General features: G+C 45.3%; 1 protein-coding gene across 3 annotated transcripts in view; it reads right to left on the bottom strand.

The window, feature by feature from the left end:
• PDGFRL (platelet derived growth factor receptor like) overlaps positions 1-20,075 on the bottom strand; it is a 67,252-nt gene extending 47,177 nt beyond the window's left edge. The window contains exons 1-3 of one of the 3 annotated variants that reach the window (XM_025393355.1): positions 19,754-20,075; positions 19,209-19,380; positions 5,224-5,521 (exon numbers count right to left, since the gene is read on the bottom strand). In XM_025393355.1, the coding sequence (XP_025249140.1) occupies positions 5,224-5,521; positions 19,209-19,263 (353 nt within the window). In that variant the 5' untranslated portion in view covers positions 19,264-19,380; positions 19,754-20,075. Of the gene's footprint in view, positions 1-5,223; positions 5,522-19,208; positions 19,507-19,753 lie in introns of those variants that run through there. The other 2 variants (XM_025393356.1, XM_025393354.1) reach the window with 2 other exon arrangements.
• Positions 20,076-26,590: the final 6,515 nt, after the last annotated feature.

Genomic DNA, 26,590 nt, shown 5'->3' with positions numbered 1-26,590 from the left:
GGCCCAGACACGCAGAGACCCTGGCTGCCCCGGCTCTTGTTTGTTTGGGCCCAGGTTCTGCCCAGACCAAGGCCCAGGAGAGCTCTCAGGAGGCTGAGAAACCTCCAGGCCAGACAGAAAGTTGGGGCCAGAGCTGGGTTTTAGAGATCCTACAGGATCCCAATGGGATGGCTACCTAGGTGGGGCACAGCCTGTACCCAAGAACAGGAGGGTCCTCCAGAGAATGTGCCACCATCAGGGATATGAGCTGGGCTTTCCCAGAGCCTGGGCACCTTTGGGAGCGGGAAAAGTAAGGTGGAACTTGGAAAGGCTTTCAACGCCAGGCTGATGGTTGAGGGGACGGTGGGCAGGGAGGGAGGGCAAGAAGGCTCCCTCTGGCATTTGGGAGCAGGTGGGTGGAGGGAGAGGTCCCTGGAGGGGGCTGCAGTCCCTTAATGGCAGGCCTTGCTCGGGGCATGTGGGGCTCTCCCTCCATCCAGAGCTGGCCCAAGACCCTTAAAGCCCTGAGTGCTGGCAAATCTCACTGCTCCTGACCCGGCCTGTGTATTCAAAACAAAAACAGTAAAACTAACATCAGGATGTCCATCAGAAAAAAAAAAAAAAAATGTATGTGGTAAATCCCACTTTTGGGTATATATCCATAAGAATTAAAAGCAGAAACTCAAAGAAATATATGCACATCCATGTTCATTGTGGCATTCACAATAGCCAGAAGATGGAAGGAGCCTAAATGCCTATCGCTGGATGATGGATTATAAAAATGTAGTCTAGGCCAGGCACAGTGGCTCACACCTGGAATCCCAGCACTATGGGAGGCCAAAGTGGGCAGACTGCCTGAGGTCAGGAGTTCGAGACCACCCTGGTCAACATGGTGAAACCTCATCTCTACTAAAAATACAAAAATTAGCCAGGCATGGCAGTGCGTGCCTGTAATCCCAGCTACTCTGGAAGCTGAGGCAGAAGAGTCGCTTGAACCTGGGAGGCGGAGATTGCAGTGAGCTGAGATTGCACCACTGCACTCCAGCCTGGGTGAAAGAGCAAGACTCCATCTCAAAACAAAACAAACAAAACAAATGTAGTATAGGCCAGGCATGGTGGCTCACGCCTGTAATCCCAGCACTTATGGGAGGCCGAGGTCAGGAATTCGAGACCAGCCTGGCCATCATAGTGAAACCCTGTCTCTACTAAAGATACAAAAATTAGCTAAGTGTGGTGGTGTGTGCCTGTAATCCCAGCTAGCTGGGAGGCTGAGGCAGGAGAATCACTTGAACCTGGGAGGCAGAAGCTGTAGTGAGCCAAGATCGTCCCACTGCACTCCAGCCTGGGTGATAGAGCAAGACTCCATCTCAAACATAAAATGTGGTATATATATGCAATATAATATTACTCAGCCTTAAACAAAAAGGAAACCATATCATATGCTGTGACATCAAAGAACTTTGAGGACACCATGCTATGGGAAATAAGTCAGCAACAACAACAAAAAATATGCTGCATATTCCATTTATATGGGGTACCTAGAGTTGTCAAACTCATAGAAACAGCCAGTAGCAAGGTGATTGCCAGGAAAGAGTGCTAGGAGAGGAGGAGTCCAGTGGGCAGAGTTTTGGCCATGCAAGATGAAAACGGTCTAGAGGTCTATTATACAACAATGTGCCTATAGTTAACAATACTGTACACTTCAAAATTATTTTTTCTTTCTTTTTTTTTCTCAGACAGTCTCACTCCCGTTGCCCAGGCTGGATTGCAGTGGTATGATCATGGCTCACTGCAGCGTTGACTTCCTGGGCTCAGGTGATCCCACCCCCTTAGCCTCTCAAGTAGCTGGGACTACAAGAATGCACTCTAAAGCCAGGTTAAATTTTTTTTTTTCTCGTAATTTTAGTAGAGATGGTTTCGCCATGTTGCCCAAGCTGGTCTTGAACTCCTGGGCTCAAGCGATCTGCCCACCTTGGCCTCCCAAAGTGCTGGGATTACAGGTGTGGGCCATCATGCCTGGCCTTCAAAATCATTAAGAGGGTAAATCTATGTTATGTGTTTTCTACCGCACATAAACATATATAGTGGTAAGCCTTTCCAGATTTCTTCCAAGCAGAATATCCTTACGTTCTCTCTTACACACACGCACTTCAAGTGTGGAAAGAGAAACAGGAAGAATGGATTCACTTTCTCCATCTCCACTCCCCATCCAGCCCACTCAGCCTTAAGGACCCTATCCTGTTTTATCCACGATGCTAGAAGGTAGAGTCAGAATAAAAATGTGAAAGATGTCTTAATACGAGAGGATAACAGAGATAAGTAGACAGTTTAATATAACTTATACATGTATTTTATTTATTCTCCAAGTCGTGTGTATAGGGAAGTGTGTGTGTGTGTGTGTGTGTGTGTGTGTGTGTAAGAAGAACAAATGTATCAGGGAGGCTTGTCAGTCAAGCATTAAGTAGGGAAAGTTCAATGCCAGCCACTCAGCTAAGTCTCAGTGAAAAACAAAGATGTTGAAAGTAGTTTTCAGTGTGAAGAGAGCCGGGAAGATGCAACAGCAAGTGCTGTGGGAACACACAGCTGGGGGCGCCTGCCACGGGTTTCCCAGAGAAAGTGATGCCTGAGGTTAGCCCAGGGCTGAGGGGCCCAAGAGTGTTCCTGGCTATGAAAGCAGCAAACTTGAAGGCCGCAGGAGCCTGGTGCTTTTGAGAATCTTACAGGAGCCCAGGGCAGTGAGAGCAGAGTGACCCATCGAGATTAGAGGTGACTCCAGAGAGACGGCAGAGGCGAGGGAGGGCCTCACTGCCGTGTGAGGATGTTGGACTTTATCCCCAAGGGCGCCCACCGAGTGGTTAGCAGGGGAGCCACACGCTGCACTCTGACTTCTAAGTGTTGGTCCAGCTGCAGTGAGAAGCATTAGCCTGGGTGTGGTCACCGCAGTATCAGAGATGGCAGAGAACAGCAGCTCAGACAGGGGACAGTGACTCCAGCAACGCAAATGGACAGATGCCCATTCCTGGAAGAAGGCTCAATTGCTATGAAGAGGGAACTGAGTCATATATTAGGTTGGTGCAAAAGCAATAGCGGTTTGCCATCATCACGTTTCATGGCAAGAACCGCTATTACATTTACACCAAACTCATAGAATTTTGAAATGTGAAAATGAAGGCTGAACTGGCTTAACCTGGCGACTGACTGGATGTGGAGAGTGTGGGAGAGAGGGAGGAGGCAGGGATGACTCCCAGTCTTCTGTTGGGTAACCAAGTGGATAATGATGTCCTTGAGGGAGATGAATTTCTGCAGAAACACAGTTTGTGTGGAAATATGAATCTGTCATGAACATGCAGAGTCTGAGATACTTGCCCTCTGCAGTCTTTTTTTTTTCTTTTGAGATGGAGTATTGCTATGTTGCCAGGCTGGAGTCCAGTGATGCAATCTCGGCTCACTGCAACCTCCGCCTCCCGGGTTCAAGCGATTCTCCTGCCTCAGCCTCCCAAATAGCTGGGACTAGAGGCATGCACCACGCCCAGTTTATTTTTATATTTTTAGTAGAGACGGGGTTTCACAATGTTGGCCAGGATGGTATTGATCTCTTGACATCATGACAATCTGCCCGCCTTGGCCTCCCAAAGCGCTGGGATTACAGGCATGAGCCACCGTGCCCAGCCTGCCTGCAGCCTTTCTTTCTCCCACTCTTGTCATCTCAAACAACGTCTGGTATTTCTCCATTGATCCTATTTCTCGATCCTATTTCTCCATCATATACGGAAATAGGGTCAGAAAGAATCTTAGAAATCAGGTCATCCCCCGCCCTCATTCTACACATAAGGAAACAGACCTGGCGGAGTTTAGGAGACTTCACCAAGGTGCACAGGACTCTAACCCCATACACACCCCCTGACTCACAGCCCGTGCTCAGGTTCCTCCCAGCACCGTGGAAAGTATGTGTTTCTTTCTTGCTTCTCACACTTGCCGCCGTCACCACCATAACCACTCTTCCTGGTCTAGAAAGCCCAACCTCCTGAAGGTACTCATTTAAACATGAGAAATCACTGGCCTTCTTACCAGTTGAGGCCTCTGAATATAACAGTCGTAGATTTATGAACATAAAAATAATCAGAAGCTACCGGGCGCAGCGGCTCACGCATGTAATCCCAGCACTTTGGGAGGCCGAGGCAGGAGGATCACGAGGTCAGGAGATCGAGACCATCCTGGCTAACATGGTGAAACCCCATCTCTACTAAAAATGCAAAAACTTAGCTGGGCGTGGTGGCAGGTGCCTGTAGTCCCAGCTACTCGGGAGGTTGAGGCAGGAGAATGGCGGGAACCCGGGAGGCGGAGCTTGCAGTGAACCCAGATCGCACCACTGCACTCCAGCCTGGGTGACAGAGCGAGACTGTCTAAAAAAAAATAAATATAATAATAATAATAATAATCAGAAGCAGTTGAAAAGTAGTTGAAGTTGATATCTGGTCAAGTTGCTCACAGGAATCTCCTGTTAGATCATTTCAGTTTTCATTATGATTATTTAAGAAACAACATAAAACATTGAGTCCATTAATTTACACAGTATGTTTTTTAAATATTTTTTTTGAGGCAGAGTCTCCCTCTGTCACCCAGGCTGGAGTGTGGTGGTGTGATCGTGGTTCACTGTAACCTCCACCTCTGGGGTTCAATGACTCTCCTGCCCCAGCCTCCTGAGTAGCTGCGATTACAGGCACATGCTACCACATCTGGCTAATTTATATTTCTTGTAGAGACGGGGTTTCACCATGTTGGCCAGGCTAGTCTCCAACTCCTGGCCTCAAGTGATCTGCCTGCTTTGGCCTCCCAAAGGGCTGGGATTACAGGCAGGAGCCACTGCACCTGGCCACATAATATGAATTTTTAAACATCCATCTCTACGCATAATAGTTTTCTATAAAATTTTGGTTTCCTATAAAATTTCACTCACCATACATTTTCAAATAAAATTGTCATATGGTTTTGTCACGCGGTTTCCTATACAATTTCACTCTTTCAACAAATGTTGGTAGGATTTGCAGTCGTTTTTATTAACTGGGTAAAGAAATAAAATCTGTGACTTTTGCTCTTTGAGTTTCTATTTTTAAGATCTATTAGGGCAAAATGGAACATGTCAGAAACAATGTGTAATAACAGTTAAGAAGGAATTTTGTTAACTATTACAATTACAAATACTCAAGCCTACACAGTTTAAAAAAAAAAAAAAATTATGCTTACCTGATGCGAGAGTCCTTAAAGGTGTCAAGATATGCAGGGTAGCTCCATCCAATTCTACTCCCCTTACATCGAAGCTCTACACTTTGCCCCGCCAGCAGACTCAGGGTAGCGGCGGGTTTCTGGAAGCGACCTTTATCCAGCACCTGCATCATGATAGACTGCGTCTTTGGTGTTGAATCGGCTGAGTCCCTGTCCTTTATTTTAGGAATTTTGGGCTTCACCTTCTTGTTGGTAGGTTTGATTCTATTCTCCCCTGGTTCCTTTGGACGCTTGTTCTTGGGAAGGTGTTGGCCAGTAACTGCACAAACCAAGGAGAGAGAAATACGCTATGGTAACGGCATCCTCAGAATATTTGAGGCTGGTAACTTTTTCTTCTTCTTTTTTTTTTTTTTTTTTTTTTTTTTGAGACAGATTCTCACTCTGTTGCCCAGGCCGGAGTACAGTGGCGTGATCTCAGCTCACTGCAACCTCCGCCTCCCAGGTTCAAGTGATTCTCTTGCCTCAGCATCCTAAGTAGCTGAGATCACAGGTGCCCGCCACCACACCCAACTCATTTTTGTATTTTTAGTAGAGACATGGAGACGGGGTCTCACCATGTTGGCCAGGCTGGTCTCAAACTCCTGACCTTAGGTGACCCGCCTGCCTTGGCCTCCCAAAGTGCTGGGATTACAGGAGTGAGCCACCATGCCCAGCCCTGTTAACTTTTAGATAACTCTAGAGAAGATAACTTTTTAATCCTCCCCTCCTCATATCTCAATATTGTTTTCAGTAAAAGTCATGTAATAATCATTTTTTGATTCTATAGTTTTAAAACAATCATTAAAAAGGAAAATATTTCAGCTCCAAAGATACTCAAATTCAGCAAAATAGTTCATGTATGAGCTAAAATTTGCCCTTAGAAAACAAAAATATTATTGCCTGTAGTTCACACTGTCACACAGTCTCCAAGTCGTCACACAAAACAGCCGAACTGAAGCCATTCAAGGCTGTTTCTTTACTTTGCAGTCTCTATGTTGTCACTGTTCATTTTGATTCTACTGTTTAAACACAGAAATATGTAGTTCCACAGAGACTAGGGGCATAAACTGTGCTGAAATTGCATGCAAAATATTTTGTGTTTATTGTTAGAAACAGAATCTCACTCTATCACCCAGGCTGGAATGCAATGGCATGATCCTAGCTCACTGCAGCCTTGAACTCCTGGGCTCAAGTGATCCTCCTGCCTCAGCCTCCTGACTAGCTAGGTCCACAGGTATGTGAGACCACGCTGAAGAATTTTTTTTTTTAGAGTTGGGGTCTTGCTATATTGCCCAGGCTTGTATCTAACTCCTAGCCTCAAGCAACACTCCCACCTAGGCCTCCCAAAGTGCTGCAATTATAGGTGTGAGCCACTCTGCCCTGCCAAGATTTTGAACCATGATGAACTTTCTCTCAAAACAAATGGTAAAGTGGAGATTACATTTGTCAGGGGCTGGTGATGTCTAGTTGGAATAAAATGTTTATTATTAAAGAGTAAATATTAAATGTATACTAATCTGAAACTTACATATAAATGATCAAAACTCAACTGTAACTGTAGCAATGATTTAGAATTTCACCAACAAAATATCTTTGGGGAAGGAGTATTTTATCACCAACATTGTTGAGAGTTGCTGGCAAATAGTGATAATAAAAAGCTAACTGACTTTAAGTTGCTTTTATGGTTGTTTTTGTCTTCTCTATAAATAAGGCACCCTTACTGACTACACCCAGGGAAGAGTCCCCCCTCACTGTTCTGCCTGTGGTGGGCCACCAGACTCCTAAAATCTCAGCTAAGCCCCTTGCAGCCACACAGTTGTGTCCACGCAACAAGAAAGAAAAGCGGACTGTAGGCCAGGTGTGGGGAGACAGAGGTTTCAGTGAAAACAATGTTGACATATGAGGAGGGGAGGATTAAAAATTTATCTTCTCTAGAGTTATCTAAAAGTTTTCAGGACTGGGCATGGTGGATCACTCCTGTAATCCCAGCACTTTGGGAGCCAAGGCAGGTGGATCACTTGAGGTCAGGAGTTTGAGACAAGCCTGGGCAACACGGCAAAACCCTGTCTCTACTAAAAATACAAAATTAGCCAGGCATGGTGGTGCATGCCTGTAGTCACGGCTGCTAGGGAGGCTGAGGCACGAGAATTGCTTGAACCTGGGAGGCGGAGGTTGCAGTGAGCCGAGATCATGCCACCTGCACTCCAGCCTGGGTGACAGTGAGACCCTGTCTAAAAAAAAAAAAAAAGGAAAGGAAAAGGTACTGTAGAGTTTCAGTTTGACCATCTGTCCACACAAGCTCAAAGGCCATCTCGATAGATACCCACAGAATTACAAAATTTTCAAACTTACGAGATCCTCAGAGATCATTTAGGTGAAGTCCTCATGTTGTAGATTTAAAAACTAAAGGAGGCCCTCCCTGAAAAGTTGAATAAACTGTAGAGTCACTCAGCTGGTTAGTGGCAGAATGTGGAGCAGAAGTCAGGCCTCCTATTCCCATTCCAGAGAGCTCATTTCACTACGTGGAGATAAACATTCTGTACATATTTTGAACAACCACACGGCCCTTGGCCAATTGAGAGAATGACAGGGCATTTGTAGAACATGTGGTAGATCAGGAGAAAAGTATAATAAAAAACACAGTTGATTTGGACTCAACTGTGTAATGATGAATTTGGTTTCCTTTGTGTGTTGCCCTTTGAAATGGGAGCTATGGGGCCTCCCCTCTTAGTTCAGTCTGGCCCTCACTCTAGAACCTATCCTGCCCTTGGGATCTCTTGGCTCAGTGTCAACATCCACGCCTCACTCTTTGGGCTTCTATGCCTCAACCCCTGAGCCCTGCTCTATTTTCTGTGACTTCATGTCCAGCTGTGACCTGTTTCTTCTCTTAGGCCCGAGTCTCTTATTTCCCTTCCTTCCCCTACTAAGGTTTCTCTTGGTTACAGGCCTTACTGAGCATCCTCTATCCTTCCAGGGAGTAGAGCTGTGACCTTGAACCCTAGTCTCCAAGGCGGATCCCCCAATACCTGCTGCTGAATCTGCTGTTTGCCCATTATTCTGCTCCCCGCGGACATGTGGTTTATCACTCCTGGTTTTAATGATAGGTGGGGATAGACAATGGCTCCCATGCACACGCTCCCAGCCTCCTAGAATGAAAAGCACTGCAATGGCTGGGAATGTGTCAGACCAACAGAAGTACATTGATCCAGCCACATCAATTGTGAAGCATAAGCCTCAGCTCTGCAATAAGGTAGAAATTACAGTTTTCTTCTTAAGATAGAAAATAATAGGCCAGGCATGGTGGCTCACACATGTAATCCCACCACTTTGGGAGGCCAAGTTGCAAGTTGGGAGGTTTGCTTGAGGCCAGGAGTTCAAGACCAGCCCGGGCAACATGGTACATTGCTACAAAATTAAGGAAAAAAAGAAAAGAAAAGAAAAAAAAAAAGCAGAGTGTAACACATGCCTGGAGGCTGAGGCAGGAGGATCACTTGAGCCCTTGAGTCTGAGTTTATGGTGAGCTATGATTGCACCACTGCACTCTAGTCTGGTTGACAGAGCAAGACTCTGTCTCAAAAAAAAAAAAAGAAAAGAAAAGAAAAGAAAGCCTACCATTACAATGTCCAAGTAATCTGTGCCCCGTAAATATTTTAATGCCTGTGAGATTAAGAAAACTCTGGATTAATGTCTAATTTGGTGTTCTGTGTATCATGGAACAGGAATTCAAGCTATCAGAAATGACAATAACCATATGTAAATCCTATGGAATTTAGACAAACAGAGCTACTTGTCTGACTTCTAAGCTGTAATACCTTGTTATCTATGTTACTCAGGAACATCAGATTACCTGATTATGGAGATTATGTATCCAAATATTTGCTATTATCTATGCAAAATAATTTGACCTTCTGACCAAAGAGCCCCACCAGCTGATCTAACTGTATAGCTGGTCCAGCTTCCTGACCACAGAATTGGCCTGTGGTTCGAGGGTAATTATGCTAACTTAAAGGACCAGCCTAGTGGCCCCACAGATACCCAGACAGTCCTGCAACTGAGTGACTCCCAAATCCCATGTCTAACTTTTTAAAAGATATGACTCTTCAGCCTAACCATGTCAACTGGTTATTTTTCAAAGACCTAAAAAATATAAGAATTCATCCCGTAGATAAATAAAAGTCAAAGTCCATTACCATTGCATTTTTGAGACTATTACATTGTATATTTTATAGAGAAACAGGTGGCAAAATTCAAGAACGATTAAATAGCATTACTAACTTCAGGTCCAGGCCTGCCACTTGCTGTGTGACCTTGGGAAGCTACTTACCCTCTTCTGTTTCCGTTTTCTCATCTGTAAATTGAGAATGATATGGTAACAACTACCTCATAATAACCATAATAGTTACTGTGGGAGTTAAATGAGTTAATATGTCGAAAATGGTGAAATTAGCATCTGGCCCATAGTGAGTGATTGCTGGCTAAGTGCTATTTGTTTTTCTATGATTGTCACATGAGATGTCTATGATAAACTTGTGGAGGCTAAGCAGATATTATCCTTTTTAATGTATAGATGCCAAGTAGTTCACTCCAGGTCATTAAGAAGGTAGCGAAAAACCAGACCCTCTGACTCCAAGTCTAGAACTTTCTCTGGCTCATGCCATCGCCTCTCCATCCACATAGAGATTAGCATGTTGTTGCTTTTACACTTTGTTTGCACAAGTCTCATGCACCATGAGATTCTTTGTTTGATGTGACATGGAGTTCCAAGCCACACAGAACTTGACGCTGGGGATAAGAGCCTCGTCTTCCTGGAAGAGCTGGAGATACTTTTCCAAGGCACACATTGGATCCCCCCAGTGAGGAGATGCTGATCAAAACCTCATCTGCAGCCTGGTGCGGTGGCTCATGCCTATCATCCCAGCACTTTGGGAGGCCAGGAGTTCAAGACCAGGCTAGCCAACATGGTGAAACCCCATCTCTTCCAAAAAATACAAAAAAATTAGCCAGGCATGGTGGTACATGCCTGTAGTCTCAGCTACTCGGGAGGCTGAGGCATGAGAATTGCTTGATCCTGGGAGATGGAGGTTGCAGTGAGCTGAGATCGCGCCGCTGCCACCGCACTGCAGCCTGGGCAAGAGAGTGAGACTCTGTCTCAAAAAAACAAGAAAACAAACAAAACCCCAAAAACCCTTATATCCAAAATAAATAAACAGATGTTACAAAGCGAGAAGGAAGCAGGACAAAGGACCAAGATTATTCAGCATCAACTGAGACCCACAAACAAATCTTACTCATCAACAGTAACCTATTAGCCTCTCTAATAGAACTGTGCTGGAAGAGAAAATAAATTAATTAGAAGAATCGTTGACTGCAGCTTGGATGAGAGTTCTTGTTAAGCATAGTCATTAACATCAAAGCATAAAGCTGTTTGGTTTTCTTCTCCCTGATGGGCAGTAAAGGGGAAATGCCATCCTTAAAAGTAGCACCCCAGTAACCACGCCATACATTTTTCTGAGCCGCTCAGTTGCTTCCCAATTAGTTACATAAACCGAGAGACGCCACCCTCATTTTTCCACTTTTCATGAAACACCCTGCAGGAACACACATACTTTTCCAGTAACAAAGCTGAGAAGGTGGGAAAGCGACCCTATGGAGAGGAAAATGTAGCAAGATGTAGTGAGCCCTTCCTTTCTCTATTCCTTTCGAGAACCCTACTCCAAAACACCCTCCTACTGTCAGAGATTCGAACCAGAGAGACTCCAATCTTGAATAGGGGCTGGGTAAAATAAGGCTGAGAAGCACTGGGTGGCATTCCCAGGAGGTTAAGGCATTTGTCACAGGATGAGACAGGGGGTTGGCTCAAGATACAGGTCACAGACACCTTGCTGATAAAACAGGTTGCGGTAAAGAAGCTGGCCAAATCCCACCAAAACCAAGATGGCAACGAACATGACCTATAGTCATCCTCACTGATCATTATATGCTAATTATAATGCATTAGCATGCTAGAAGACACTCCCACCAGCGCCATGACAGTTTACAAAAGCCATGGCAACATTACAAAGTTACCCTATATGGTCTAAAAAAGAGAGGAACCCTCAGTTCCAGGAATTTCCCATCCCTTTCCTGAAAACTCATGAATAATCCACCCCTTGTTTGGCATATAATCCAGAAGTAACAGTAAGTATAAGCAGCTGAGCAGACCATGCCGCTGCTCTGCCTAGGGAGAAGCCATTCTTTCATTCCTTTACTTTCTTAATAAATTTGCTTTCACTTTATGGACTCACTCCGAATTCTTTCTTGCACGAGATCTAAGAACTCTTTCTTGCGGTCTGCATCAGGATCCCTTTCCGGTAACACTACCACTGTTTAAAGTATCATTTAAAAAACAAATAGCAGTTTCTGAGAATGAGATCCTTCGATGCCAGGATAAAGACCTCAATTTGAAGTATTTTCCAGAACACCTGTTAGAACACAGCTGATGACGCTCTTCTTGAACAACTCGATTCACATGGCTCGCGGGACCCTCTGCTGCCTTGATTTTCCTCCTGTGTCATTGACAACTCTCCAGTCTCCGGCAGCTCTTCCTCATTTTCCTTACCTGCCTGGTCACTCCTCTCTAACTACCTTTCACTCTCTAAGTGACCTCACACAGTTCCATGACCCTTGCAGCATTTATATGCTGAAAGCTGCCCTAGCTCCTGTCCTGACCCCGCCTCTACACTCCGGATCTCAATATCCTGTTGCTTATTCAGCACAGCCACCTGAAAGACTAGTAGGCATGTCTAAGTTAGCATTTCCAAAATTTAGCATCTCAAAGTTAGCATGTCTGACCTCTGAATGCTTCCCTCATGCTCCCTTTATCAGCAAATGACAATTGCTCAGGACAAAAACTTCCAAGTCTCACTTTTTAAAAATTTTCCTCTCCAATCCAGCAACAAATTCTTTTGACTTCATCTTGAAATATACCCTGAACCCAGCCTCTTTTCCTTCCATCCACTGACACCACCCTGGGCCAAGCCATGTACCATCCAGACATTTATACTATCTCCTAAGCAGCCCCTGGCCTCCACTGTATCACTCCTTCAGCCATCTGTGTTGCTAGAAAGGGACAGCTGAGGCTGAATCATTTATGCAGGAAAGAGGTTTAGGGAGCTCACAGTTCTGCTGGCCAGAAGATTCAAGACAGGGCATCTGGCGAGAGCCTCAAGCTGCTTCCACTGGTGGCAGAGGTGAAGGAGAATGGGTGTATGTAGAGATCACATGGAGAGAGATGAAGCAAGAGAGAGAGGGGGAGGTGCCAGGCTCCTTTTAACCAGCTGTTACGTGAATTAATGGAGCAAGAACTCACGCTATTAGTTCTATTACCTCGGGGAGGGCAACAAGCCATTCATCAGGGATCTGACCCCATGACTCAAACACCTCCCATTAGGCCCCACCCCTAACACTGGGGATCAAATTTCAACATGAGGTTTGAGGAGGTCAAATAGCCAAACCATAGCATTGCACCTCTGGCCCCCCAAAACCCATGTCTTTCAAAGACTGCAAACTACAAGCATCCCTTCCCAAGAGTCCCCCAAATCTTAACTTGTTTCAGCATCAACTCAAAAGTCCAAAGTTTCATCTGAGACTTGAGGCAAGTTCCTTACAGCTATGAGCCTGGAAAATCAAAAACAAGCCTTGGCCATCCCCACCCCTATAACTTTGCTGTGTGAAGCCCACATGGCTGATCAGTTAGGTTGGAGTTGAATGTCTTTGTCTTTTCCAAGCTGAGGGTGCATACTGCTAGTGGCTCTCTAATTCTGGGATCCCCACATCAGCCCCGTTACCATGGCTCCCCTAGGCAGTGCCCCGTGGGGGTCTCTCTATGGTAGTTCTTGCCCCTGTAGCAGGCTTCTGCCCGCACACTCAGACTTTCTGATACATCCTCTGAAATCTAGGTGGAAGCTAAGCCTCCATCACTCTTGCATTCTGGGCACATGTAGACTTGACATGTGGAAGCCTCCAAGGCTTATGGCTTGTGCCCTCTGGAGCAGCATCTGGAGCCACACCTGGGGCCTTTTAAGTCAAGTGTAGAGCTGGTGCACCTGGGATAGGGGCAGTAGCATCCCGAGGCAGGGCAGGAGGGCAGCAGGGGCTGCCCCCCAAAACCACTCTATTCTCCCGAGTCTCTGGGCCTGTGATGTGAGGGGCTCCTCAAAGATTTGCAAAACGGCTTCAAGGCCTTTCTCTTATTTTCTTGACTACTAGCACATGATTCTCTTTTAGTCGTGCTAATTACTTTACCAAACAGTCTCTCAGCTGTACCCCTGGATTCTTCTCCCAAAAATGCTCTTTCATTCTCTGCCATATGGCCAGCCTTCAGATTTTCCAAATTTTTACTCTGTGCTTCCCTTTTCGTAATAAATTCTACCTTTAGGTCATTTCTTTGCTGCTGTAATTGATCTTGAGCCTAAGCTTTTTTTTTTTTTTTTTTTTTTTTTTTTTTTTTTTTTGCGGCAGAGTCTAACTCTGTCACCAGGCTGGAGTGCAATGGCACAATCTCAGTTCACTGCAAGCTCTGCCTCCCGAGTTCAATCAATTCCCCTGCCTCAGCCTCCCAAGTAGCTGGGACTAAAGGTGCACACCACCACACCTGGCTAATTTTTTGTATTTTAGTAGAGATGGGGTTTCACCATGTTGGCCAGGCTGGTCTGGATCTCCTGACCTCGTGACCCGCCTGCCTCAGCCTCCCAAAGTGCTGGGATTACAGGTGTGAGTCACCGCGCCCGGCTGATACTAAGCTTTTAAAACCAGCCACACCCCCCACTACTACAGCACTTTGCTGCTTAGATATTTCTTCTTTTGGACACCCCAGGACATCACTCTTAAGTTTGGCCTTCCGCAAATCCCTAGGGCATGAACACAATGCAGCCAAGTTCTTTGCTAAGGCCTAACATGGGTGACTTTTCTTCAGTTCCCAATAAGTTATCTGTTTCCATTTGAGACCTTGTCAGCATGAACTTTACTGTCTATATTTCTATGAACAGTTTAGTCACGACCATATAACCAATCTGTAAGAAATTCCAAACTTTCCCTCCTCTTCCTATTTTCTTCTGAGCCTTTCAAACTCCTCCAATTCTCTGCCCAGTACCAAGTTCCAAAGCTGCTTCCACACTTTCGGGTTATCTTTAGAGCAATATCCCACTCCTTGGTACCAATTTTCTGCATTAGTTCATTTTGCATCGTTATAGAGGAATACCTAGGGCTGGGTTGTTTATAAAGAAAAGAGGTTTATTTGGCTCATCGTTCTACAGGCTGTACAAGAAGCATGGAACCAACGTCTGCTTCAAATGAAGGCCTCAGGCTGCTTCCACTCAGGGCAGAGGGCAAGGATAACTAGCAGTGCAGAGATAACTGGGTGAGGTGGGAGGAGGAGGGACCAGAATCTCTTTAACAAGCAGTTCTTGCCGGTAATAATAGAGAATGCACACATCCCCAAGGGAAGGCATTAATCTATTCATGAAGGAACTACCCCCAAGGCCCAAACACCTCCTACGAGGCCCTACCTCCCACCACCATCACATGGGGAATCAAAATTCAACATAAGATGTGGTGGGGACAAGCCATATACAAACCATAGCACCTGCCTTTGAAAACATAAATAAAATTACAGGTACTTCTCCATTCAGAAGCTATCAGTGATTTTCATCTCATCTAGAAGCAAGCCCTAAATCTTCCCACGCCCTACAAGGCTTGGCCATCTCCTGTCGCACATATCACAGCCACACTGGCAACCGGTACAAGCCCATCTTGAAGCTGTTGCACTTGTGGCACCCCTGGAGTGCACAGCTTTGCTTTCAGCCACCTCCGGGGTTTGCTTCCTTGCTTCAGGCAGGCTTATGGCTATCCATCCAAACAGCATCCTCACACCCCGCCTCAGTCCTCTCCATGTCTCACCCTGTCTTAGTGGTTAAATTGTGTCCCCTAAAAAGATATGCTAACGTCCTAACTCCCAGGTATCTGTGAATGTAACCTCATTCGGGAATGGAGTCTTTGCAAATGCAATCAAGTTAGCATGAGGTCATTAGGTTAGGCTCTCCTCCAATAGAACCGATGTTCTTATGAGACAGACAGACACACACACACACACATGAAAATGCCATGTACAGACAGACACAGGGAGAAGATGGTCACATGGCAACAGAGGCAGAGATTGGAGTGGTGCAGCTGCAAGCCAAACAATGCCAAGGGATTGCTGAACACAACCAGAAGCTAGTGGAGGCACGGAAGGATTCTACCCCCATCTTAGAAGCTGTGTGGCCCTGCTGACACTGACTTTGGACTTCAAGCCTCTGGACCATGAGCAAACAAACTTCTGTGGTTTTAAACCTCCTATTCTATGGTACTTTGTTATGGCAGCCCTAGGAACCTAACAGACCCTGATTAATGATTCTCGATGCCACTTACCACTTCCTGAAATTGTATCTTTACTTCTTTATTTTCCTCTGCATTCGATTATGAGCACCACAAAGAAAGCGTTTTAGAACCTTGTCTAGGTTTGAAAACCATCAATCCTCTCACCACCGGATCTCTCTCATGCCCTCAAACTTTTCTCTTTCTGAGTTTTAAGGATCAGAAATTGTTTTTTGTATGTCAAACATGCCAGCCAAGATCCTGAATGCTTCAAAGCATTCATTATTTGCATTCATAAACAATAAGGAACTTTGGAATTCTTTTTTCATTAAAATATTTCTGTACTCATTTTTACTCTGTTTTTTTCTCAAGAATAAATGAAGACATGAAAGTGTCACAGGCTCCTGGTTAGAGAATCATCCTCATTGTGTCTCTGTCCTTACCTTCTTGGAGATCTGGCTATATTGCCCTCAGACCATAACGAATGTCTTTAGTCCACCCAGAAAGAAACCCCATTCACCAGATACAAAATAAAGCCAGGTTAGTGAAGATCAGATTAGCATGGATCAAGGTTCTCATGTTGTTCAACAAAACAGCAGTGACAAATCAATATTAACACTTCAGTGTTTGCTCCTGACATTCAATAAAAATATGTAGGTAATCAAAAGTCAGGAAATACTTGTGATTTTATACTTTTTAATGTGAAAATAGAAGCACCCTATTAATAAACTCTGTGGCATGTATTCCATATAAACGCTGAAAATCGGGTGCTATGATCGACGTCTCAAAGTGGAATCTTGGATTATTACCTGTTTTCATCCCTCATTTTTATGCCACAGAATATTATGGGCCCTTCCAGCTACCCCTCTTCATGAGGAGAAAGAACATTACTTCCAAAAAAGTAAAGAATTTTGTAATTGGGAACGCAAACTTCACTGGGTCAGGCCAGATGTTCACCCCCATACACACTTGTAGGGAAGTCTTTTTCTCTTAGAAGGCTGTCTTTGGCTAGGTGTGGTGGCTCACACCTGTAATCCCAGCACTTTGGGAGGCCAAGGTGGGTGGATCACTTGAGGTCAGGAGTTTGAGACTAGCCTGGCCAACCTGGCGAAACACTGTGTCCACTAAACATATAAAAATTAGCTGGGCATGGTGGCGCATGTCTGTAGTCCCAGCTACTCAGGAGGCTGAGGCATGAGAATTGCATGATCTGGGAAGTGGAAGTTACAGTGAGCTGAGATTGTGCCACAGCACTCCAGCCTGGGTGACAAAGCGAGACTCCATCTCAAATAGTAATAATAATAATAATAATAATAATAATGATAACAACAACAATAACTGTCTTTTAGATGTGATCAGAAAAACTAAAAGGCAGTGACACAGTTGAGTCGTGGGCCTTGTGTCTGGAGTTTGTGCTTTGGGATGGCCCTGAAGGCAGGATATTCCCAACCTGCCAATCAGAAACCAGCACTGGAAGGGCCTCCTGTGTAATCCACTCTCCTTAGTAGCTCCTGACCACAACTCACAACACAACTAAAAACCAAAAACCATTCTTACTAGGTTTAGCCAAACGCTTACATAACTTAATGAGGCACTATGTGTTCACTATTTCATCCATAAATGGTCCGTACATTATAGATGAAACTTTCGTTTCATTTTTATTTTTATTTTTTTGAGATGGAGTCTCACGCTGTCGCCTGGCTGGAGTGCAGTGGTGCGATCTCAGCTCACTGCAACCTCTGCCTCCCAGGTTCAAGCAGTTCTCTGCCTCAACCTCCCAAGCAGCTGGGACTACACGCACCCACCACTACCCCCGGCTAATTTTTGTCTTTTTAGTAGAGACGAGGTTTCACCATCTTGGCTAGCCTAGTCTTGAACTCCTGACCTCGTGATCCACCTGCCTTGGCCTCCCAAAGTGCTGGGATTACAGGCATGAGCCACTGTGCCAGGCCAGATGTGTGTACTTTTATAAACAAAATCTCAGTGTTATTATCACCTGAAATTTATCAACGATTTCTTATAGTCTGTATTCCACTTTCTCCAATTGTCTCATAAATGCTTATTGTTTGTATGGATTACACTTAAAGAAATGGTAATTTATTTAGGCAGATGTTTATAATAAACTCACATGGGCTGGGCGAGATCCAGGAGGCAGAATGGAAACCACTTCCTGAGCCTCTAAGACCGGCAAGTTGGGTATAAACAAAGGAACAGCTGATTTGAAAATATTTTGCCTGGCCATCTCCTGTCCTATTCAAAAAATGATACTACAAATTACATTTCTGCTTTTTCAGCAGTGGCATACAAGGGCCTGCCAGGAGCATTTTAATATTGCATTTTACAAACTGAACTCATGCCAACTTCTCTCTGGGCAGAATTAAGTGTTACTCTCCCAACAGAAGCTCTGCCTACGTTTTATTAAGCCAGGCTCCAGGCTGAAGGATCCCCATTCTCAACTTCAAGTCCCGCAACTATCTTGGATTTTGGAAACTACAATGCGGTATTTTTTTGGCAAATGTTGTAGTTTCCTAGGAAAGAAAGAAACTCGTCAGGATGAAGGAGTGGATAAAAATGTGACCCAGGTTGAGCTGGCTCCAGCATGAAGTTGCATAACAGCAAAAGCTACTTTTCCACTAAATCTAAGCAAAAATTGTGCTGTAGTCCAGGAATTTCAAGAAAGGCTTGAGGATACCAGGATGTACCCAGATGAAACATGTGCTGTACAAATAACACCCACGGAGTGAATAGAACAAACAAAACACTTAAATGCTAACAATAATGTATAATACACACCACAGTAATACACACCCAGACACACAGAAAAACGACACCTGACCCTGTGGTCACGAGTGTGCACGATGGTGCACAAGGTGGACCCAGGGCAGGTAGATTCAAAAATGCGCAGCGGTCATGGTCGCATACGCTGTACCAAAAAAAAAAAAAAAAGCATTTTCTTCCCCCTTTCCCATCCAATTAGATAAATATAACAAGCCATGGGGTTTTCATTCGTTTTGAAATTTCATACACTGACATTTTTGTTCGAAGATCTAGGCAGGTCTTGCAGGATTCACTCCCAAAGTGGTAGACGAAACTCACCCAGGACTGCGAGGGGAGGGGGAGGTCACCTGGAACTCTACAACGGAATCAGCGACTGCCGTGCTTAGGTGGCACCCGCTCTCAGCAGCAGAGGTCTCGGCCACGCCGCTGGGAAGTGGAAGCGATCCGAGGCTCCCGCGCCACCTCCCAGACCGACACGTTGACAGTGGGGGCTGGACCAGGCGCTGGCTAGGGATGCTTGATTCGCCCGGAGGTGGGAGGCTTGGAGAGGTCCTGGTGGACTCCTAAGGGTCGGGGTAGCTGCCACCTCCCCTAGAGGGCTCTCCGGGAAGGGAAAGAGTGGGAGGAAAGGCGACCCCACTAGAAGAGGGCAGGTGCACCGGGCAGGCAGTGGCGCGGGGACTGAGCCACCGAAGGCCGAACGTTAGAGCAAGAGCTGGCAGCAGGGCGGCGGGGGCTTCGGGTCCCGGCTAAAGTCAGGGCACAAGCTAGGTGGCCCCGCGCCCAGAGTCACTTACCATCCTCCAGCGCTTCGTGCACCAGCAGTAGACCGAGCAGCAGCCAGACCTTCATCTCGCGAACCTCGGACCTCGGCGCGTAGGAGCGCGGCGGCTGCGCGGGGCCGGGGCGCGGGGGAGGCGGCGGGCGAAGGGCGGGCTCCTGGGACGCTGCAGCTGGAGGATTCGGTTTCTTGAGGAGGCACACAGTTTGGGGGGAAAAGTTGGGAAATTTTTTAAAAAACATTCCCTGTGTAATGTGACTTCTCCTGCCCCCTGGCGGAGCCGCGGTGCTCAGCGCTTCTTCCCAGCGCGAAGAGGAAAGGCTAAGGGCGAAATGTGAATTACAACAGCCACTCCTTGAATTTCTCCAACGCTGGGCGTTTTCACTGAGGTTATCAAGTTCAAGAAGGACCAGCGGGTGCTGACGGGATCACGTTTAACCACGACTTCCAAACGTCACCAGCCCTCGCCCGCACTTCCTCAGGCACAGCCTGACTCCTCTGTAAAAAGTGCTTCCTAAATATTTCTGTTCATTCCGTTTCTCTCTCCCACGTGCATTCCACTCACAGGACCGTTGCCCTGGGTTCTTGCTGCTCCTCTGTGGCCCGAGTTGGGCTCTGCATCCAGCCCCGTAACTGCTAGTGGGGGTGGGAGGACGGAATCATTACAGGAATAACGTGGAAAATGAGACTGCGCAGATAACTTGGGCTGTGGTGGGGAGGCAGGAGAATAGGGAATTAGAGTAAGCACGGCTAGGATATAAGCAGAAGAACAGCAGGTGCAGCCAGTTCGCAGAAGCAAAAGATCGGCAGGTGCAGACAGTTCTAGGCACGATTAGGCGGCACACAGGCCACATCCTTGCTCCTCTGATATCAAGGCAAAAGTTTCCACTTTAGCCTCTGATTGGTGGCAGGCCAATCCTTCGTAGGGTGTAACCAGTTGGAGGCCTCTAAAGGGAACCCAGGGGTGTTGCCAAGTTCTTTTCGCTTTATAAAATCCCTGGGGACCATCGGCTTCCTGCAGCGCACTCTGAAGTGTCTTCTATAAATCTATGCTTTCCTTCCTCCCTTCTGTTGCTTTGTTTTTCCTTGCTTCTTTCTTTTGTTACTCTGCATTTTGTTCAATTCTTTGTTCAACAGGCCAAGAACCTGGACAACTCTGTCAGGTCACAGTGGGGCAGAGGATTCAGGCTTTCACGAGCCCCTCTGCAGAGAGCCATCCTGCGTTTCTGAGCTTGCAGACTCACATGATCAAAGCAGTTTGCTAGCGGGGGAGATGTCGGTGTGTGCTCCCCCTGGTGAGAAGCAGCCCATCTCATCGTGATCTTCAGTACCAGGCACCGCTATTAAAGAGAGATCAATTCTGAGTATCAGGAAAGGGATTTGTCCCTCAACATCCAAAGAATGAAGTGCTGCCATTTATAATAAACTAATGCTTCTCAGTCACTTCTGCAGGAGGAACCAAGAATTCTACATTCTGTTGCCAGCTCTAGCCCGAGCTTTGCCACTCGCCTTGTGATGCAGAGAACAATTGCCTGGGAATAAAGACCAAAGTTCGGATCTTGACACTGGCGCAAACTCTGAAAGCCTCTCACAATTCACTTAACCTTCTGGGTTTTAGCATCTCTTGTTTATTAAGAGAAGGAACTAGACGAGTATTTCAACAGGAGTTTGCTATGTGATTAACCTTATGGCTCTGAAGGTTAAGACATCATCTATTGTGGCTGCTTTTAAGGAGTGGACAAGCATTTAGACCACTACAATGTGGCGTGTCAGGTTCTGGGGAGAACTCTGAGCAAAGGACTTGGAGGGTGCACACAGGAGAGGGTAAATCTGCCTAAGTTGCCCCATCCTGAGATTTCTTTTCATTCTGACCCTGTGAAATGACTGCTTCACTCTCACTCCGTGTTGGAGCCTGGGGTTGGGTCTAGATTACTCCTCCGGTCCCAGTCTCCCCTCCACGCTAACTGTGCATGTGCCAGGTCCGCCTCTCTTATGCCATCTTTGTCAAGCTTCACTGCCCTGGCTCAGCTACATTTAGCTTAGAGTGGTACCTCTTTCTCTTGCCACTTAGAGGTTCTTCTTGAGAGGCTGAGGCGCGAGAGTCATTTGATCCTGGGAAACGAGGTTGCAGTGAGCTGAGATGGTGCCACTGCACTCCAGCCTGGGCAATAGAAAGAGACTCTGTCTCAAAATAATTAATTAATAAATAAATAAAAGCAGAGGAAAGAGGCCTCAGAGAATACCCATTCTTCTGCCACCTTGCTCTCAGATTTCTACCATTCAGAACGATAAGATAATACATTTCTGTTCTTTAAACCACCCAGTCTGTGGCTCTTTGTTATGGTAGCTCCAGGAAACTAATACAGGGTCTGTATTAGGATGGGAACAGAATTCATAAGAAGTATAGGGGCGCCGGGCGCGGTGGCTCAAGCCTGTAATCCCAGCACTTTGGGAGGCGGAGACGGGCGGATCACAAGGTCAGGAGATCGAGACCATCCTGGCTAACACGGTGAAACCCCGTCTCTACTAGAATATACAAAAAACTAGCCGGGCGAGGTGGCGGTCGCCTGTAGTCCCAGCTACTCGGGAGGCTGAGACAGGAGAATGGCGTGAACCCGGGAGGTGGAGCTTGCAGTGAGCTGAGATCCGGCCACTGCACTCCAGCCTGGGGGACAGAGCAAGACTCCGTCTCAAAAAAAAAAAAAAAAAAAAAAAGAAGTATAGGGGCTTCCCGAGACATGTAGCTATTTCATCACAAGGCTTATTATCCTTGAATGAGACAATCTCAAGATGATTTTAAATTTGAAAACGAAAACTGCCAAAGCTGTATTTTTCATGGGTCTTATTTCACTATAAAAATCCACGTGCTTTGTCTCTACGGTGAGAAAGAATTTTATTATTAAAATCTGTTGTGTTGATCTTTTCCATTCCTTTTTCAACAATTACTATAATGTTAGCCAATTAAAATAAGCATTATCTTGCAGCTCTAAATCAAATACAACTTGAAGCCTGCTTTCCCAAGGCCTGATTAATTTTTTTGTGCATTTAGCTTCTATCTGGTCACCTTAATGGATCTTCTTAGTAGCCTAAATAGTTTTCAGTTGATCTCTTGGGTTTTTAGATAAATGATCACATTACCTGTAACACCCACTTTTCTTTATTTCTTTTCTTTTTTGTTAGATAAGTCTTACTCTGTCGCTTAGGCTGGAGTACACTGGCACAATCTCAGCTCACTGCAACCTCCACCTCTTGGGTTCAAGTGATTCTCCTGCCTCAGCCTCCTGCGTAGCTGGGACTACAGGTTTGCGCCACCATGGCTGGCTAATTTTTATATTTTCAGTAGAGCTGGGGTTTCACTATGTTGGCCAGGCTGGTCTCAAACTCCTGACTTCAAGTGATCCTCCTGCCTCAGCCTCCCCAAGTGCTGGGATTACAGGTGTCAGCCACCATGCCCGGCCATTTTCATTGTCTATTTTAATTAATGGTAGTTTTCTATGCCTACCCACGAAATCTCCCTACTCTATTGCCTTCCGTGCTTTTTATACGCCCCTTTGAAGTGGTGAATACCATTAGGAATTTGTTAGGTAAGAAAAAGTCAGCCAACATTTTGGGCATCCCTTCTCCATCCCCAAGATAAGGACATGTAAATTCTTTAACTAGTCTTCATTAACTACAGACATACAACCAAGACGATTTTTTCACAAAAATCTATTGGGGGAACTCACCCCCAATATTTCAACATAGGTTCTTTTTATTTTCCATAAGTGTCAGCCGGCTGAGAAATACACAGAAAGCGTGCAAAGAGGAATTTTACAACTGTGCCGCTGGGGGTGACATCACGTATTGGTAGTACCGTGATGCCTACCTGAGCTTCAAACCAGCAAGTTTTTTATTAAGGGTTTCAAAAGGGGAGGGGGTGTAAGAACAGAGAGTAGGTACAAAGATCACATGCTTCGAAGGGCAGAAAGCAGAACAAAGATCACATGCTTCTGAGGGAACAGGACAAAGGGCAAAAGCAGAACTACTGATAAGGATCCAACAAAGATCACAAGGCAAAGGGCAAAAGCAGAACGACTGATAAGGGTCTATGATCAGCGGTGCACGTATTGTCTTGATAAACATCTTAAACAACAGAAAACAGGGTTCAAGAGCAGAGAACCGGTCTGACCACAAATTTACCAGGGTGGAGTTTTTTCCTACCCTAATAAGTCTGAGGGTACTGCAGGAGACCAGGGCATCTCTCAGTCCTTACCTCAACCACATAAGACAGACACTCCCAGAGCGGCCATTTATAGACCTCCCCCCAGGAATGCATTAGTTTCCCAGGATATTAATATTAATATTCCTTGCTAGGAAAAGAATTTAGTGATATCTCTCCTACTTGCACGTCTGTTTATAGGCTGTCTGCAAGATGAAAAGTATGGCTCTTTTTGCTCAACCCTGCAGGCAGTCAGACCTTATGGTTATCTTCCCTTGTTCCATAAAAATTACGTTCTTTTTCAGGGCGCACTGATTTCGTATTGTTCAAACACACATTTTACAATCAATTTGTGCAGTTAACACAGTTATCACAGTGGTCCTGAGGTGACATACATCCTCAGCTTATGAAGATAACAGGATTAAGAGATTAAAGTAAAGACAGGCATAAGAAATTATAAAAGTATTTTTTGGGAACTGATAAATGTCCATGAAATCTTCACAATTTATGTTCTTCTGCCACAGCTCCAGCTGGTCCCTCCGTTCTGGGCCCCTGACTTCCCACAATGAAAATCAATGCTTCCAGGTTTTAGCAGTAACAAAATTTAGTGGTTTTAAATATGGGACTCCCTGAAAACTTCATTCTGATAGAAATGCCAGACATTTTTGATGCTCCCAGAGCCACTCATCAAGAGACATCTTAGGGTAGGGTAAGGTAAGGATCCCAGAAGCTTAGTCTACTTAAAACCAATGAAGCACAAGTAATGACCTTCCTAGCTCCAGGATGTAGCATGTTATAAAGATGCATCACCTGTTCATTAGTTGTGAGAGCCTCTGAGTGCCAAGGGAAAGAGGGGCCACTCTAAGCCAAAATGTAGAATAGGAAACTTGTGACTTGAAAGCTTTGGCCTCTTTTTTCTTTGCTCTTTTTTTTTTTTTTTTTTTTGAGACAGAGTCTCGCTCTGTCACCCAGGCTGGAGTGTAGTGGCACAATCTCTGCTCACTGCAAGCTCCGCCTCCTGGGTTTACGCCATTCTCCTGCCTCAGCCTCCCAAGTAGCTGGGACCACAGGCGCCCGCCACCTCGCCCCGCTAGTTTTTTGTATTTTTTAGTAGAGACGGGGTTTGACTGTGTTCGCCAGGATGGTCTCGATCTCCTGAGCTCGTGATTCGCCCATCTTGGCCTCCCAAAGTGCTGGGATTACAGGCTTGAGCCACCGCGCCTGGCCTGCTCTTTCTCTTAATAGTGTCTTCTCTCCTCTTTCAACTGTCTCTGCCTATTTGCCTTCTCTTGCTTATTTGCTCTAGATGCTCTTTTTGAAAAGTATCTATTATCAGTCATTTACACTTGCGTGCCAATTAAAGTCAATGGTTCTGTTTTAAGAACAATGGCATGCCAAGCCTGATTTCTACCAGAGCAGTGAAATTGTTGGTCCTTCCGTGAAACTATCAGACGTCAGTGAGCAGGTAGGAAAGATTCCGGTGACTTGGAGACTTAGCCACTGGGGATGCCCAGAATCTTGAACTTTGACAATGTTGTAGTATTTGTGGGTTAAGGGACTCAGAACTCAGAAACTGGCTTGGAGATTGGGGCCCACCCTGGGCTATACACTACTCCTGGGTAGTGCGGTCTCTATCCTGTAGGTTTCTCTTCCTCTTGACTGCTCCAGTCTTAATAGAGCAGTAACAACTCTTTGCCCAGAGTTTATGACATCTGATACTGTGATACCTACAACTATTTAAGAGGTGGCTATCAATCTGTTACTAGGAAGGTTTATATAAGTAAGTGTTGAGCCGAGTCTCTTTCTAGTTTCACTCACACTTTGATCTACGTTCATTCATTTGATTTTAGAGATAGAGTCTCACTCTGTCACCCAGACTAGAGTGCAATGGTGCCATCATGGATCACTGAAGCCTCAACCTCCTGGACTCAAGTGATCCTCCCCTCTTAGCCGCCTGAGTAGCTGGGACTACAGGCACTCAGCTAATCAAAAAAAGACTGGAGTCTCTGCTTTGTTGACCAGGCTGGTCTTGAACTTCTGGCCTCAAGCAATCCTCCCACCTTGGCTTCCCAAAGTGCTGGGGTTACAAGTGTGAACCACTGTGCCCAGCCACTTTGACACACTTTAAAAGACAAGCTGAGAAAATGTGATAGTGAGAGTTATTTTTATGTCTTTGATAATTTTTTGAGATAGTTCATGGGATGAAATAATTTACTCTTTCCACACAGATGAGGACTTCTCAGCACAATCTCTTTGCAATCCATGGCTTTGAGCCCTCAGCCCCCAAAGGAAGCCTATCTGTGTCCTTTAAACACTAAGGAGATCATGTTCTTACGTCCAGGAGCTTCTGGCTGGACCTACAGCCCAGAGACAACTATTGGGGGATAATTTCATGTGATCTCATGGTGGCAAAACAGAGGTAGGGCACCACTGTCTCACAGCAACCCTAATCAAACAAAAATTAAATTGTTTGAGGCTTCTACTTGGCAAGTAGTTTGCTATTTTAGCTTGGTTTTTAATGCTTTCTAAATTGATAGTAAAGTTTTTTAAATTCAACATGTTCCCTCCAATTTACTACAAACAACAGGAACTGCATACACAAATGTTTCAAAATCAAACAAGCTAACTTAAGAGATTTGTAGTTTTAAGCAATTTAGAAACATATTTTAAAAATCCGCTTTGAATTCTCCCTATCAAAGAGTAAAAAGTTGATAATTATTCACCATATTTAAAAAGTATCCTAGTTACATACAACTGATCACCAATGATTAAAGGCTATGATTGGTGGAAAGAACACTGATGAACTTCTTGCAGATCAAAGCAATGTCAAAAGTGATTGGCTCATTAAATGGCAGTTGTAGTGGCAGGATCCCAGATGTGTGACTCTGGGGTAGCATGCTTCAAAAGCAACTGATATTTTTTGGAATGTGCCATGAGGATTGAGGATATGTGAAGACATCTCTTTCATCTCACAGGACTTGGCAGTCAGTCATACAGCAGGCCCTAGGCTGTCAGCTTAGTATTCTTCAATTGTTTCAATGTAGATTGCTTATATTTCTGAGCTTTAAAGATTTCCAAATAAATAAGGAGTTTAACTTAGGTCAGTATGAAATGTGTGCTTTTGGTATGGGTGACATCTGCATTCTATATTATTACATATTAAAATTTATTTTAAAAATACACTCACGTCAGAAAGCATA

The sequence above is a fragment of the Theropithecus gelada genome, chromosome 8 (genome assembly GCF_003255815.1).
Source record: "Theropithecus gelada isolate Dixy chromosome 8, Tgel_1.0, whole genome shotgun sequence".
Lineage (NCBI taxonomy): Eukaryota > Metazoa > Chordata > Mammalia > Primates > Cercopithecidae > Theropithecus > Theropithecus gelada.
The sequence above is the reverse complement of the archived record's forward strand: the minus strand, read 5'-3'. Positions and strand labels throughout refer to the sequence as shown.